The following is a 17,018-nucleotide window of genomic DNA, read 5'->3' as shown; positions in this document are numbered from 1 at the left end:
TAGTTGACAATAAATTTTGATTAAATTATTTATAAACATGTTTTATATTAAACAAAAATTGTATAATTATTATTTTGTAATATTATATATTTTATAATACATTACATGAAAGATATATTAATTTTAAAAACATGATACCTGACATAATGTGTTTTTAAATATTTTACTTTTATTTAATATAATTATGCGTTTTAAATTTTGAAATTTGAAATCTACATGTAACAATTTAAGAATTTACACTATTTGAATCACTAAAATCCAAAATAATTTTTAAAATGAAATCCAAATTGTCTATCAAACACATATTAGTTGAACTTGACTGAAAACATAAAATAAAGTCTAGATTTGCCCTTAAAACTCAAAAAATGTACGGTACTGAATTGAATTTGGGGATTTGGTAGGAGATAATAGAGCAACAAACTTAAGAAATGAAAATGTTTAATTCAAATGAAGAGTAGACCATAGAATACAAATTCAATGGCTAATGTCTAATACCATAAAAGTCTAATCAAAGTTGAATTGCACCCCAATAATGGCCTATTTAATATCAAAATTTCTGAGACTGTTATGGTAATACAAAACAGAAAAAAAGAGGACCTAGTGATGGATAGTCAAAGAATGATTGTAATCTAAAATGCTACAAGACTTTGAAGAAGGAAAAAAAAAATGGAATGTCAATATGAACAGTAATCAAGGAATTACCACTGAAGGAAGCAAGAAACTGAAATCTAGGTGAACAAAGTTACAACGTCTCGACGGTATCCTCTTACAATCAAGAGCCTAGGCACATTCTCGACCAACAAATCCAAGTACTCCATATAGAAGTAAGCAGGATGGTTGACAGGAGGTGGTGGGAGACTGACGAGCACGACCGCAGCCATCCTTGAGTATCTCAGAATTGTTGAGTTCAACTTAAGAGTTGTATTTAGAAACTTCTCAACCTGCTGCTCATTCACACTCACTGGCTTCCCATCAGCCATGAGTGTGGTTCCTCTGCTCTCTGCTGTTGTCTTCATTTCACTTAAATAACTAGCAATCCTCCCTTGTGCGGCGGTGAAGGCTTCCATTGATTCGTCTTGTTGCGTGCCCTCAACTTGTGTGTCCCATGATTTTATCGTTATAACGATCACCTCAGCTTGCATCCGAAGATCATACAAAAACTTTTTGACATCAGCTTTGAGGCCCTCCGCATCAGAATCCTCCTCCGCAATGCAGAACACCTGAATCTTACAGCTTTCAAAGCTCTCCTTTGTAAGGAGAAGCTGAGAGAGGAGAAGCATAAGACCACCATCTCTCACAATCCAGTACAAGTCTATAGTTCCATATTGCCTTTGAAATTCATTAGGCCATTCATCCAGACCCTTAACAATGACAACTGCCTTGTTAGCATCAATGCAGTCATTGATTATTCCAACAAAGGTAGCTGGAATTTCTATTAGATTTTCACGACGCCATATTTCTGGGTATCGCATAACCACAATATTCGGCTTGAGATTTCCAAGACCCATCGTCTGAACAATCCCTCGGAAACCTTCAGACATTGTGGGAGCCACAACAATCTCTGCCACACCTTCACAACGTTTGTAATCGATATATGTAGCAAGCTGCTTGCAGGCAGCTTTTGCATCTTCAACCCGTTCATGGTAATCTCCATCTAGTATGGAGACAAATATGGACATTCCACGGCCTTTTTTCTTCATGCAGTTTGCAAAGTCTGCAAGTTTAGGGTGACACGGTACGTTTTCCGGCAGCTTTCCCCATGGCCGGCAAAATATCAAAGGAATGGGATACCAATTCTTTGGGTGGACTTGGCTCGCTGCAATATAAGTATATAGCTACATTAACAACACGACGTCCCACTACTTTTCCACAAACAGCTACAAAGCCAATAACAGTGCAGTGGGAAGAGCTAAATAGCTAAGTCAAATTAATGAAACCAAGAACTCTAACATAAAGCAAATGACCCAAAAAATATAGTCAAGAAAGCGTTTAAGTGATAGTAGGATACTCACCTCCAAGCGAACGAAGACTGCGGAGAGCAAGTTGGAAATATGCACTCTTGAAACCATCACCCCAGTCCCCAGCCTTACCTCTTAGGCACACATAATAATATATAAGGCTTGCAAGGGCTAGAGACACTATAGTGAACGACCACGAGATCAAGAACATTATCACTGTAAAAAAGAAAAAACAGATTGAGTAAAAAACAAATTAATAATGGTTCGGAGGGAGGGACAGAGAGCCATGCAGGAGATGATGGGCAAATAATTGGTTCTAATGACTAGCAAAACGTTTCTCCTGTTCAACAAACAACATAGTCAGTTGATGCAAAATTCTCAATCCTTAGATTTTGGGAATGCAATCAGTCGCATGTCCGATAGAAACATCGGAAGGAAAAATATTGCCTTATTCTTCATCTATGATCTTACATGAATTTGTTAAATATGTTGCACGAATTCATCATTAATTCATTGGCAATTGTACACACGTAAATAAAAGAGGGAAAAACTATAAAGATTTCCGTTATTTTATTATTAATACTACTTGTACAGAAAGTGTGTCAAATAGGCACTGTGAGATCTCAAGTAAAGAAACAAAATAGAAATCGAACTTGTTAATTGGTCAAAAGGGACTTGCCAAATTTTCTGAGCTAAAATGAGAAAAACTTAACAATAAGGACTTGAATCTAAAAAAAATCACTCACTATATATTTGAAAGTATAGCATACCTACACAAAGTGATGCACCAAGAAGAGAGAGGCTCCAGTGATGGAATCTCCACCGTGGACGCCAACTGGGAGCATCCAGTAGATCCAAAAGGAAGCAGGATAAGTTCACACCAGCATAACACAGTAGGAAAAACATGGTTACAGTTGGTGTGATAAGATCAAGATTCCCAATTATGACACATCCGATGCAGAGGAATGCAGTAAAGAGGGTTGCAAAGTATGGCTCACTGCCATCTGCTACTTTAAAATAGTTTAGAATAGGCAATATATCATCATTGGCTATGGCTGCTAGTAAGCGAGGGGCTCCTGTCAGGCTCTGAAGGGCAGCTCCAAGGGTTGATAAAATAATTCCAACATAAATAATTGCTGGGAAAGGCCAAGCAACCGTAGCAGTAAGAAGCCTACATAAGAAATTTTGGTTCAGTATAGAAACATTTTGAACTGCTCGGCCAAAGCCTACAAAAATACAATATTAGTATCAAATTCCACCCTCCCCATCTCTAAGGACCGTTGAACTTTCTATTCATACTTCAACTTTGAATCCAATTCCTAACAATAACTTTAAAGGGAAAAAAACATAATGCTTGAGCTGTTGCATATTCTTAAGGATTTGGCCAATATAATGCCAGAGATCTTTTCCATCCAAATCACTCACTAGTAAATAGTAATAAATGAATATGGATAATGCAGTGCCTCACTAGCTCTAAGCCACTCAAATAGTCATGTATCAGAATTTCCTATGATCAACATTTACATTATTTCACTTGGTACTATGATATATTACCTATCTGTCAACAATTTATCTCTGGTTGCCAGTGCTCCAAACAGCAAAACAGAGACCAGATACAATGCAGTTGTTGTTAGAGTTGCAGCCAATGTTCCAATAGGAATTGAACGCTGAGTATCCTTCAATGAGGCTGATCTATTAGAACCAGCCATTATTCCCGTCACAGCAGGGAAAAAAAGACCAACCAATGCACTGAAATAATAAAAAATAAATAAATAAATATAAAAAAAAGGCAGAAGTAGAAAATTAATCCTCAAGAGTTTCCTCGGAAATGTGCTATCCAATCCATTATACTTTTAACCACTCAGGAAGCTAAAAATATGATAGTAATAAACTAATAGTTATGCAAGATAAATAGGTAGTCTGACATTATTACAAAATAATATCCAAAGCTTACTTGAAATTCCAATATACTTTTCCAAAAGGATCGGGAATTCCAGCACTGTTCGTCATCTGATAATCAGAACTCCAATTTTCTTTAAAAGATTCCAAACTCAAGCCTGTGATGCCCTCTGAATAACATATCAAAAGAAAGCACCAATTCAATTCCTCCACTACATGTATACCTTTGATAAAGGTGATGAAAAATCAAATAACCTCACTGTTCAATTATGTCATCGTGATTATATCCAAAAACGTAACCCGCAATCATATCCAAAAACGTAACCCGCAATAGCATTGTTCAAAGACCTTGACCCACAAATGCTTAAATATATATTAAGCACTATTACATCTAAAGAGCTAAGGGGTTATGGGTTCAATCAATGGTGGCCATCTACCTAAAATTTAATATCTTACGGGTTTCCTTGACAATTAAATGTTGTAGGGTCAGGCGGATTGTTCCGCGAGATTAGTCAAGGTGCGCGTAAATTGGTTTGGCACTCACGGATATTTTATAAAAAAAAAACACTGTTACATCCAAGTTCTCATACAATTTTATTCAATGCTAATTAACCATATGAAAATGTCCAACACAAATCTTTCTTCTTTGCTGCCAAAAGTCAACCAGGTATTGTTTCTCACTTTGATTTTAAAAAAATTAAAAAAATAACAATAATAATAATAATATTAAAAAAAAAAAAAAAAAAGTTGACCAAGTATTTCCAAATCTCAATGACACAAAAAAGAGATGACATGCAGAAGTATAGAAAACCATGTCAGAGACATGACAGGGATGGAGCACACAACTTATACACGTGAAACAATTGAAAATGGTAGAAATCAAAATTCCTATTATGAGATTAGTAAGCAGTTTGTAACATCATCATTCAACAAGTAAGCAGAAGACAAAATGCACAGCATTAACTCAACCCACTCTGACGTCCCTGAGCACTAGGAGGAGAGTGACAATATATCTGAAATAAGTTGAAGTTCGAAGCAAAATATGAGCCTAATACCCATCTTGCCAAAAAATTTTGATCAAGAACAAGTAACAAGTATCAAAATTAACATTTAGCGTATAGAATACCAATTCCTCTATTGAAAAATATTTCCTCCTATTTGATTTCTTGTGTATCTTCTTTCATCTCTCTATCAAAAGTTGTCTTTGATTATAACAAGTTATTATTATAATGAATAATATAATAGTTATTATAGTTAGAAACTCAAAATTAGAAATTATATTGTGACACATTTTTTTATTATTTTGATTATAGAATTTCTAATTCTATAATTTATATATTCTTCTATTATTTTATTCTAGATTCTATTCTAAGGTATAATAGGCTAGCTCTGCACTGATGTATACTATACATTGTAGATAAAACAATGTGGATAAGGGGACTTACTAAATAAGGGATTATTTCGTTTCCGATAGTAATTTATATGTAACATAACATGTACCGAAAGTTCCAATTTTTAGCATACACACACACACACAAACAGTCCATAAAAATACATATTAGAACAGAGTCGGAAGAATCAATTAGGAGCAGCCATTCGTAACACATCTCCATTCAACTTTAGAGGTCAGTGTAGTGCTTGAAATATGGCCGGTTGGTAGTTTGCAACATGCAGAATGCAAAACTAAAGAACCGTCAAGTGTATGTGGGACCCATATATTTAGAAGAATATGCTAATAAGAATTATTTTGAATTAAAAAGAAAGTGAAGTTACCTGCAGGGTCGTTTTTCCTTGCCAGAAAAATTCCAAGAAATATGCAAAGTACTGAGAACAAGACTGGAATAAGGAAAGCAGGAGCAACCCTATTAATCATTTTCACACCACCGAACACAATGAAGCATAGAAGAATCGTCACGATAATGCCATAAACTTGCAAGTCGTGTGAACTTGGACTTTGTATTGGCTCAACAGTTGTTCCATTAACTTTTGTTACAGTCTCTGCATCGCAATAACAAAATGATCAACATAGTGCAGCAGGCATCTCTGATGGAATTTAATTAAACGTGTCTTGCTAGTACCAAATATGGAAAATATCTAGAATCCCATAGTGCACGATTGTACGATACCAACAATTATAATGGACAAATAACTGCCTGTAGAATGGACAATAGCAAAAATTACATCTGAAAAGTTTTTAACGTAAAGGAGAAGGTGGTGAAATATTCTTATAATAAATTTTACAGTATCAATACTGTCCAAATCAGCATTATAGAACTCCATATGCTTCTATTATAGACCAATTTCTTTAAATTGGAATGCGATCCAATCCTTCGTTGCAATTACACCTAGAAAACTCATGTTTATTACTTCAAAATGAAATGACATTACTTCGTTGTAAAGAGAAAGCCACTGTGTCTTTGTGAGAATAAACTAGAATAATAATGCTTCATATGTTAAATTCTATCAACCTCACATACCAGAAAAATATATCTTTGATATAAATAAAAATTAGAAATTAAAATATGTTATATAAATACAAGTTATAAATGAAAACTAACGAGATCCACAACTGATAACAATATAAAAAGGTTTAAGTAGATACAGATAAGTTCTATGTCTATTGTCTAACTTTATAGCAACAAAGACTCATCATTACCTCTGAATATCCCTGCAGCTGGTACAGCATTCAAAAATGTTTCTACAGCTCCCAACACATAACTGAACCACCAAATTGGGGAGAAGGCAGAAGTTAAGATATACAGAGCTGGTGGACATTTAAACTTGAAAAAAGCAAAACAAAACAAAAGCGTAGCTGGACAATGAAAGAATGGTAAGACAACTACAACTCTGAAGTCTTTTATATAATACAAATCACAAATATCGACAACCATCAAAATTAAGTTAAACATCATATATACTCACAGAGCACCAGCAACTGCATTTCCGAGAAAGAAACATAGCCCAATGCTAACTCCGACCTCTGGACCAAGGGCACGACCTATCAGATAATATGGTCCCCCACCCTAGAAGCAAAATAAACGATAAAAAAACTTAATTGACACTGAAACATATTCTAGGGAAACTAAGCTGGTATTTTTCTCACTACCAAACTAATAGGGCATGCACTTTACGTGAAAAACTACTCCATGAAATTGTCAAGGAATAGCCGAGAAAACAAATTTCAATTGGATAAATTATCAATACAAAATCTTTGGCGACATCTACTTGTAAGTGGAGATTCAATTGTATTACTCTTTTTGAAGGAAAAAGATATTTTAGTAATATTCATTTGGTGCTTTTAAAAATTTTATTTGCTTTTTTTTAATATAAGAGACAATTTATTTGATAAAATGAACATACAAAAAAGTGGAGGCGTAGATCCAACCCTGGACAAAGGGGGATATAAAAAATACACCAATTGATTAAAAGAGAATTCAATCTATAATTGTTGAATGGAGGAACTTTTTTACGCCAAGAGCCAAAAAGAAAAGAGCTTTGAAAAAAAATCTCAAAGAACCTCTCTTTGTCAATTAAACCCTATCACTACTTACAAGCCAAAAAAAGGAAAAAAAAATTGCTTAAACAACTCCGAAATATAACTCTTTTCATCTTATCTTGCTTACTCATAAATAGAAAAAAGTACAAATTACTTTTATATCTTAAAATTATTGAAGCCAGTTGAATACAAAGTGCATTAGAATATTTTATAATTTATAGATGCAGCTATATTCTTCCTCGTTTAAATTGATGCTCTTAATCACTGACAAATTAGTAAGTTCTGAAAGAGGACGCCGGAGGTAAAACAACCACACCATTACAAATAATCTATGTATTTGGAAAGTTATAACTTATAATATGCTAATACATTTCAAACTAAAAAATGTACCTTCATAGCACCATTAGTTGCAATAGCACTTAGTGAAATCGAAGTCAAGAACGTACATAAACCACAAAACGCCACCAGCACTAATGACTCACCAATGCCAGCCATGCCAACAATCCTGCATTTTTGTTCATGATAGAAACATCTTTCATTTAAATAAGAGAAAATATACAATAAATTCCTATAAAACAAGGCCCACCAAACAGGCAACAGGCACCGAACTAACCATTACAAGAAGGAACCCCAATTGTTACTAAAAAAGAGGAGATTACAGAAGAAACTAGGCACGTGGACCCATGCAAATTGGCTCATAGAAAAACCAGATGAAATACGTTCATATAAAACAAAATGCCAAGGCATATATCACCATATATCAATCACTAAGTAATATATGTTCGACATATAGGGGTCTTCTATCCCAGATGGACAATTTAAAAGGATGATGTGTCTTCTCTGTCATGACTCATATTGACATACAGAAAGAGGAAGATATTGAAATTTCAACCCAAAACAGCAAGACTAAACGATTAGTGAAGTTAGGAAACTACCTATCAGACTAACCCACTTCCAAACCTCATTAATGTCAAAAAGGTTATGGCAAATGGGAAACATCTCCCTTGAAATGAAACCCTAACAAAAAACCATGGGGTAAAAGAACACCCTCGATCAACAATAATCAAGAATGAATTACCCAAAAAAAATAATAATAAAAATAAAAATAATAAAAAATAAATAAAAGAGCAAAATACTCCAAATGGAAGCAATATATTTTACAGGGGGGAAAATATCTATGCTATGCTTGATCCAACAAGTTTGAGATTAGGCCAAATCCATGGCCAAACAAAAGAAATGCATCCTTGAGTTGGGAGAACTCTCTAAAATAATATTCTACGTTAAAATGTGATTAAAAAAGCTTTCCCATTACAACTATAAACCGGCTACTTTCTTTCAAGAAAATAAGATAAATAACTAATTCAACTTAAAATAATAATTAATCGAAAATTAACAACTAAACAAATATTAACTCAAATATACCAATTATATAAGACCCTACATCCTTCTTCCCATTAACACCGACTTTTCTATATATGTGTGTGTGTGTATTTGTACAAAGAAAAAAATAAAAATTGTCCTCGAGTTCAGGGTGACAAAATGAAAATGTATGTGGTAAAGTCCAATTGAAAAATCACACTGCAAATCTTCGAGATCCAAACAAGTATAAAAGTCCAAGTTGGCATTAACATAATGGACCACCAACGTGTTGGAAATTTTAAGAAATTGTGGTGTTCTAATCAGGTTGGAATGTTATAGGAGAAAGGACGGCTTAGGAAATTTAGAATTTGGCCCAACAACTTGACCAACTGAATGAATTTGGCCCTCGTATATTGCAATTTGGTTGGAAAAGTTTCCAAAATTGCCACCCCCACATCTTCCTTCTTCTTCATTGTAAGCCACCAACACCCAAGCGCTTCCTTCTTACTAGTGATAGGCTGACAGCTATCCCTTCCCTTCAATTAAAGTGAAGGCGGCCATCACGCCACTTTTTGATCACGTGCAGACTCCCAGTGAACCAATGAACCTCCAAGGAAGAAGATGACCTCCCTCCGACAAGTTTGTAACAGCTAGAGTCGGTGAGTCACTAGTTCGTTTTCATCGAAATCCGACAAATCAGCCACCTCCAACAACATTGCAACATCCGACACCCCCTCTTCTCTTTTTGTCCTCCCTTCCTCTACATCACTGTGGTTTCAAATGATTTTTTTCTTTATCTTTGATTTTTTTTTTTTTTTTTTTTTTGATAAGAAACAAAGAAAAGCATTAAACCAAGAAAGAAAGGAATAGCCTAAGGGCGGGGGTTGAGGAACAAAATCAAACAAGAAGAGCCCTCCAATTGTTTAAAATCATAAGGAGGCTATAATTACAAAGAATTTAGTGTAATTTATACACCACCAAAAGGCCGTGTTCTGAACCTGGGCCCAAAAAGAATCAAAAGAGATAAACCTATCATCAAACAACCTACTATTCCGCTCGTTCCATAAGTGCCACAATAACGTGCAGGTCGCACATTGCCAAAAAATTCTACATTTAGCACAAAAGTTTCCACCATTCAGGCCATCCATAAACCAATCATCAATCTGCTTAGGGAGGCAACTAAGCACCTGGTAAAAATACAATTCCAACCTCTAGACGCAAAATCACAATGTAAAAACAAATGGTCCACAGACTCCATCTCTTTAAGACAAAGAAGGCAGATGGAAGGGGAGAGGGGCCAATTAGGGAACTTCCTCTGAAGCTTATCATGAGTATTTAGACTTCTATTGGCAAAGGACCAAAGGAAGATCTTCACTTTTTTAGGAATTTTTAACCTCCAAATAAGGTTGACCAAAGGCATTTTGGTTTTCGAGACACCCATAGTCATTTTGAGGAAGGTGGATTTGGTAGAGAAATTGCCTAAGACTTCCAGATTCCAACGCAAACTGCCCCTACCATTTCTCACCACCCAATCAATTAGCAGTTGGGCAAGCGCAATAGAGCTACCCATCTCTCTGTCAAAAATACTCCTTCTTAACCCCAAATCCCACGACTGGTTCAAACTATTCCAACAATCTACGATGACAACATTCTTTTTAGTAGAAATAGGATAGATCTCGCTATAAAGGGAGGCAAGAGGTTGAGGAGTACACCACTTGTCTTCCCAAAACCTGATGTTTCTACCATTTCCCACCACAAAGTCCACAAACTGAAAAAACTGATCTTTTTGTTTCATAATGTCGTTCCAGAGTCTAAGCTTCCCTCTGTCTCTCGTCCTCAAAGAACTCCAACCATGGTCATCCATGTCGTAAATAGCTCTAATAACCTTCTTCCAAAGGGTCATCTCCTCATGGAAAAACCTCCACAGTCATTTCATCAACAAAGCATTGTTCTTCTGACTTAGGGACCCAATACCGAGCCCACCGTAGATCGTAGGGAGGGAAGACCACTACCACTTAACAAGATGAGAAGCCGGTTTAAAACTCCCACTACCCCACACAAAATCTCTAATAATCTTCTCCATTTTGTTGATATAACACTTAGGGGCTTTCAACAAAGAAAAAAAAATTAAAACGGTAAACTGTTAAGAACCGATTGCGCAAGAGTTAACCTTCCTCCTTTAAAAAGAATCAAACCTTGCCATTTATCAAATTTCTTTTTGAACTTCTCTTCAAGAGCGTTCCACGCACCTTAGAAGCATTCCTACCTCCAAGAGGGAAGCCCAAATAAATAAAAGGGAAGCAATCAACTTTACAACCCAAAAAATCCGCACTGGCAACAAGCTCATCAGGGCTCAAATTAGTCCCAATAAGGGAAGTTTTGGAAGCATTGAGGGAAAGACCCAAGCCCAGTAGGAACAGGTTGATAACCGACCACCAAGCCCTCAAATTCCCCACAATCCAAGAGCAAAAGACCAACGTATCATCCGCATACTGAAGAAGGGTAACCTCAACCGAAGGCCTACCAAAGGAAAAACCTCTTACCATTGTTCTTTCACTACAGTAAAGAATAAGACTACTTAGAGCATCCCCAACAATTGTGAACAAAAAAGGAGAAAGGGGGTCCCCTTATCTAAGGCCTCGTTGAGCCACAAGCTTCCCCCTCGATCTCCCATCGATAATAGAGAAATTAGTAGAGGAGATACAACCCCAGATCCACTTCCTCCATCTTTTGCCGAAACCTTTAAACTTGAGGACTGCATCAAGAAAATCCTAGTCAACCTTATCGTAAGCCTTTTCAAGGTCGAGCTTTAAAAGAGCCCCTTTCTTACCTAAAGCTCCACTCGTCCATAGATTCAGAAGCTGTCAAAACTTAATTTCTTTTCCTTCCTTCCTTCCTTCAAAGATTGGATTATACACTAAAGCTTGGATTCATGCCTAGCTAGTATACACTTTGCAGGATCTTCGGAGACCAAACAGGGCTTACGGTTTCTTTGCTTATACACTAAAAAATGTCAGAACACACTCTTCTATCATCTTCATCATCTCTCTTGGGTCTAAAAACCCTTTATCTAGAGAGCATATTACAGATACTGGATAGCCATAACTTCAAAGGAAATATAAGATTCTTTGGATAGAAGCTGTTAAAGAAATCTCTTGGGCATTATGGTTAGAATGAACTTCTGTAACCGACAAAAGAGGGAGGGGGATTGGAAGGAGATTTTTTACTTGACCAAGTTTCATTGCCCTTCATGGTATTCTTCGTCCAGTGACTTCAGTAACGGTTTCCCCCTTCATAATTAATGTTAATTGAGATTTTTTTTTTTTTTTTTCTGCAAACTCTTAGTGGGAGAAAATAGATTTCGTCTGTAGCTAATTATTCTTACATGAAAAGTGTCCTTTTTCTGAATAGAAATAGATGATGGAAATTTCAGCTAAGGTGTTATCTCCAGTTTTGTTCTGAAAGATGTGCCCAGCCCAAGGCCTAGACGAGACTTCAAGGGTTTTCCTTATTAAGCTCATCCAAAAATATGAACACGTGACCTCTAGGTAGGTATTACTCGAAGACCGTTGGCCTCAGGCCCTTAGCCAACGGGGCATAAGGGTTTTCCTTCTCCAAATTGCATGTAGTGTGTTAAGCATAAACATGTAAAATACAAAAAATAATAATAATAATAATAAACAAAAAAATAACCATAATAAACAAAACAAAAAACAAAAAACAAAAAAAAACACCAATTGCATTTAAACAAAAGACTTACCATGAAAATCGAATATAGTAAATGATTCCCAATATGTTCTGTAAGCATGGGATAAATACACCCATCAATGTACCTGATTTAACTTCATTGGTCTGCATGAAATGTATTGCAAGATAAGCATTAAAAATGTATAATTCAAAGGTTAAGAAGCGGCAACTGAAATGATACATCATTTTTAACCCACTAATAATTGCTTACATGTAAAGTGCATAAAAAAAAACGAATCCACTACACAGAGAACTGAAAACACGAAATTTCTCGAACAAATATTTCAAGCATTAGTTTATGTTGCTAGAAGAACACAATAACGCCAATTTCAGAAGTGAAACAAGGAAAGTAAAATAATAGAACAGGCCACTTTGTTGGAAAACTATCAGCGCCACAAATTTCTTCTAATACAACCAGAGCAACAATATTCTAATAATAGCTGCTTCAAGATTTACCATCATAAGCATTTATTAATAGATGCAGAGAAATTGATCCTGAAGACAAATGAAAAAAAATATTTCTGTCTAGTCTTCTTCCAGCGACATTTTTTTAACGAAAATCTTCTTATATAGTGACATTAAACTTAACAAATCAATGTCCAATGTAACTGAGCCAATTTCAGGTTTGACTGCCAGCTACTTACCAACAAAGTTAGTAGTAACAGCCCCAATGTCGCAATGAAGAGATCACCTAAAATTAACTTGCTCATGTTATTTATAAATCTACGTTGAAAAAATATTTTTTTACAAAACAGTAATCAATTTAATCAGGTAAAAATAATGAACGCATTTGTTACAGCTATAAAAAATTAGTTTCCATCACCGATGGTAGACAGAGTCAAGAACATATCTTCCCAAAATTCATGTCAACAAGTAATATCTCTTGAGAAGGCTGTGACAATAAGCTAGGTGGATGTTACCCACGGTAAATTCCAAGTCACTCCATGTGAGATGCTCCACAAATCAAATAGGAGGTTTTGCTTTTTCAAAGGAAAAAAGTTATTATGTTAAGTAGAATGAACGTACAGATAAGCCCTACAAATGAAGGCCAAAAGCCAAAATCCAGGCCCCCATCTAACAATCATACACAATACAAAAACCAGCCCCAGTCCTTGGTAATCAATCCAGTAGGAAAGCACTAAAGTCTAAAACTAGCAGTCGACAAATGAAGTTGGGTTCAATCCATGGTGACAATCTACCTAGGATTTAATATCTTACGGGTTTCCTTGACACCCATATGTTGTAGAGGCAGGAAGGATGGCCCAAGAGATTAGTCAAGGTGCACGTAAGATGGCCAAAAAAAGCAATTAAAGAAAACAAAACAAAACAGAAGATGGAAGCATTGAAGCAAGCCACACTACCACCTCCCCTAATAACTTTTTCTGATCCTTAAATACCCTTGGATCTTTTTCCAGCAAGAAGATCAAACAAAAGAATAGAAACCCACTAGTCCATTAACCAAATGAGAGCACCTTTCTCTTCCAAATTTTCCCAAAAGAGACCTTGCATGAACTTCTCTAACAAAGCTCCAACTGCAAAAAGATTTAAAGATACACAAATAATCAAATGGGGTTTCAGTAGGGACCAATTGGGAGAGGCTGAGCTGCGTCTCCTCCTTCAAGTTCAAGATAGGCTTTCTATCAAGTTTCAAGATGCCAGATTCTAGACCTCAAGGACAATGGGATCAGACAGAAAGAAATCAACAATAATGGGCCAAAGGGAGTTCCCTGAGTAGGAAAAGGGCATGAGCAACTTCATAACTCACAAACGAAGACTATCGCTTGACCTCATTTTAATCATCAAAGAACCCCAACACCGGTCACTAGGATCTATTACTTATTGTTTTATATATAAGACATAACTTTCATTATCAAGGAGAATGATACAAAAGGAGGGGGAAATGAGGTAGCCACAAAACAAATTACAAAGAAGGAGCCCAACTAGTATAAATTTGGGTTAGACTATAATTACAAAAGAATTTAGAAGTGAAGGACCAAGTAGAAACAAAAAAGAGTAACCAAACTCCAAAAAAAGTCTCTATTAGTTTCTTGATCATAAAGATTCTAGAGTTTCTTCCAAGCCACAACCTCCAAAGGAGGGCAAAGATTCCATTGGAGGATCTATTACTTCTTGGACCATATATTTCTGTAAAATGATCAAAATCCAGTTTAGATTAGCAAAAGAGTCTTCCACACAGCTCAGAAGAAAATTTTTCACCAGCAAACTGCAAATAATCAGATGAACTATAGACTTTCTCACTCTAAACCCCTCAATTGGACCTTTTTCTTTAGAAATGATTTTGCTGACAATATTAGCATAGCAACCATGATAAAAAGAAAAAAGGATGAGAGTCCCCTTGTCTGATTAACTTCCTAGGGAAAAACTGAGAAACTGATTAGCATGAGGCTAGTCTTTAACTAAGTTCTCTATTTATATCCTAAACCCTTACTCCATAACAGCTTATCCAAAAAGCCTAAAGCAACATAGTTATAGCTTTCTCAGGATCGATCTGGTCCCTTTTTGTTTCTTGGCTAAAGTTCTCAATGACCCATTTCCAAGAAGTACTTTGTCCAGAATTTGTGTATATAAACCACCCTACAGCAGAAGATGGTGAAGGGTTAAAAAAATTCTGCATACTTTCCACTGACATCTTGGAAATGTTTACAAACTTCTAATAGGACTAAAGACTTTCACATCTGCATCTGCTTCCTCTAATTTCTTTAGGATAAGGGAAATGAAGGTCAAAAATCAGTTAACCCTCACCCATTCAACAAATACGTTTTAAAAATTCATCTCATGTGCCAACTTTTTTTTGCAAGAAGGCCAAAAAAAAAAAAAAACAATCACAGCCTGAAGCTTTACTCCTCTCAAATCTGATAACCACCTAGCCAATTTCCTCAAGGGAGGTGGTCTCTCTAGCCCCTCTTGTGGTTGCCAATCCAAGCCCTCAAAGGCCAAGAAGGGTTTGTGAATTAAGCTGTGCGGCTACAGAGATATTTTGTAATCACTCTAACTGAAGACAATGTAAATACCCAAATGGAGAATAGTAAGGAAAATAACACAATAATGCAAGTTCAGATAATTTACCTTTGGCAACCCCTGAGTGATAGAAACATTCTCACCATCACGAGGACTAGAAGGTGCTTGAATTTGTTCCCCCATCATACTATAATAGCAACAAACATACTAGTACCGTTACACAAAATTTGAACTGAAGAATTTAATGAAAATCTCTAAAAGCAAATTGCACCATATAGAAAGGGCCAATGAGCTAGCAATAGGTTTGTGGGTTGTCCACTCGAATTTTATGCAAAAGGTCCTCTCATTGATGCATTGAATACATCTAAAGAAGTTACTGGCAAAGAAAAAAAAATTGTACCTCTTAAGGCCAAGAATATTGACAAGAGAATCAAAACCAAAAAACTCCAGTTTGGATTCTCGCTGGGGGCCATTGACTTCAATACGAGTAGGAGAGTTCCCTTCTTTTTCAGTGCCAGTCTGAGAACCCACTTTTACCTTCCTGCCATAGAAGCAAGAGATCTTCAAACAAGCCGCATCTCAACATATATTCTCAAATCTACAGTACTTAATCAAAACAAGGAAAACTGCATCTTAACATACATCTAAAATACAAAATCCAAGATCCTTCCTTAAATTTATTGGTCAAAGGTACAACAAGAAACAATCATCCCTCTACAAATCCAACACAAAATTCACTTCGCCATCAAATTCATTCAAAACCCAACAAGTAAAGAATAGCACAATAGTAATCACAAGGCCAAAAGTAGAAGAAAAAACAGATTACTTGAGAGAAGGATGACTCATGGGGGGAATGGAGGAGGAGGAAGAAGAGGAACCCGGATCCATGGAAGACATTTCAAGAACAGCACGATCATGGGCTTCGACAGGGCGATACTTCCTACCTCTCTGCCCATGAAATTCCTCTTCCCCGCTCTCAATGTCACCATTATCCATTGTCAGAACAAACCAATACGAAATTGGAGAGTTGGGTTGTGAAAAAGATGGAGATCCAAAAGGAAGACCGGAAACAAATCAGAGATCCAAGTGAAAGAGAGCGTATATAGGAAGCAAGAGATGGAAGACCAATGAAAGAAATTGAAAGAAGAAGAAAAGGAAGAGAAGAAAAGGGAGAAATGGGAAATATATAGCTAAATTGAATCTTCCATTTCCATGGTAATGTCCAACAACAAAGGAAAGGGGCGGGGCGCCGAGAGAAACGGGTTTGAATGTGGGGAAAATGGCTCGCGAAGAACGAACCAGCAAAATGCAAAATTTTTGTGCGTCGTTGTTGTTGGACTGTGTTTTGAAAAACGTAGAGCAGCGATTGAGACTCACGGACGAACAACGCGCATGGACAAATGCTGCTCGGTTTTCGTCCGTACACACGATTTAGAAGACCACTGTGAAATTTACTTGCAACCGAAATTTTTTGGGCTAACTGCCTTTTTTTTTAATTTCCTCTTCTTTTACCACAGATTTTCTCTTCTTTCTTTTTTAGTAAAACATTTTTATTTATTTATTTATTTATTTTTGAGAAA

The 17,018-nt window shown here is 36.0% G+C and overlaps 1 protein-coding gene across 2 annotated transcripts; it reads right to left on the bottom strand.

Annotated features, from left to right (window-relative positions):
* Nucleotides 1-467: 467 nt before the first annotated feature.
* Nucleotides 468-16,803, bottom strand: LOC120082949 (cation-chloride cotransporter 1). Of its 2 annotated transcripts, XM_039038387.1 has the most exons (13): nt 16,265-16,803; nt 15,839-15,979; nt 15,547-15,625; nt 12,473-12,564; nt 7,744-7,858; nt 6,780-6,880; nt 6,514-6,575; nt 5,631-5,855; nt 3,913-4,027; nt 3,513-3,707; nt 2,729-3,129; nt 2,013-2,174; nt 468-1,816 (listed from the first exon to the last, which is right to left on the bottom strand). In XM_039038387.1, the coding sequence occupies exons 1-13, from the start codon at nt 16,432-16,434 to the stop codon at nt 729-731; spliced, it is 2,946 nt and encodes a 981-aa protein (XP_038894315.1). In that variant the 5' UTR covers nt 16,435-16,803; the 3' UTR covers nt 468-728. The 2 variants fall into 2 exon arrangements, with proteins under 2 accessions (XP_038894315.1, XP_038894316.1); XM_039038388.1 differs by lacking the exons at nt 15,839-15,979; nt 16,265-16,803 and adding an exon at nt 13,104-13,150 and having other exon boundaries at nt 15,547-15,600.
* Nucleotides 16,804-17,018: the final 215 nt, after the last annotated feature.

The sequence above is a fragment of the Benincasa hispida genome, chromosome 8, assembly GCF_009727055.1.
Source record: "Benincasa hispida cultivar B227 chromosome 8, ASM972705v1, whole genome shotgun sequence".
Taxonomy (NCBI): Eukaryota; Viridiplantae; Streptophyta; class Magnoliopsida; order Cucurbitales; family Cucurbitaceae; genus Benincasa; species Benincasa hispida.
Note: the sequence above shows the minus strand (reverse complement) of the source record. Positions and strands in the feature narration are given on the sequence as shown.

Bases quoted from the DNA above. Each gene is read 5' to 3' on its own strand.
- LOC120082949 (XM_039038387.1), bottom strand. From the start codon at position 16,434: ATGGATAATGGTGACATTGAGAGCGGGGAAGAGGAATTTCATGGGCAG. The intron at 15,980-16,264 runs GTAATCTGTTTT...CTTCTATGGCAG, and splicing joins ATGAGTCATCCTTCTCTCAA to GAAGGTAAAAGTGGGTTCTC. The intron at 3,708-3,912 runs GTAAGCTTTGGA...TTATTATTTCAG, and splicing joins AAAGTATATTGGAATTTCAA to TGCATTGGTTGGTCTTTTTT.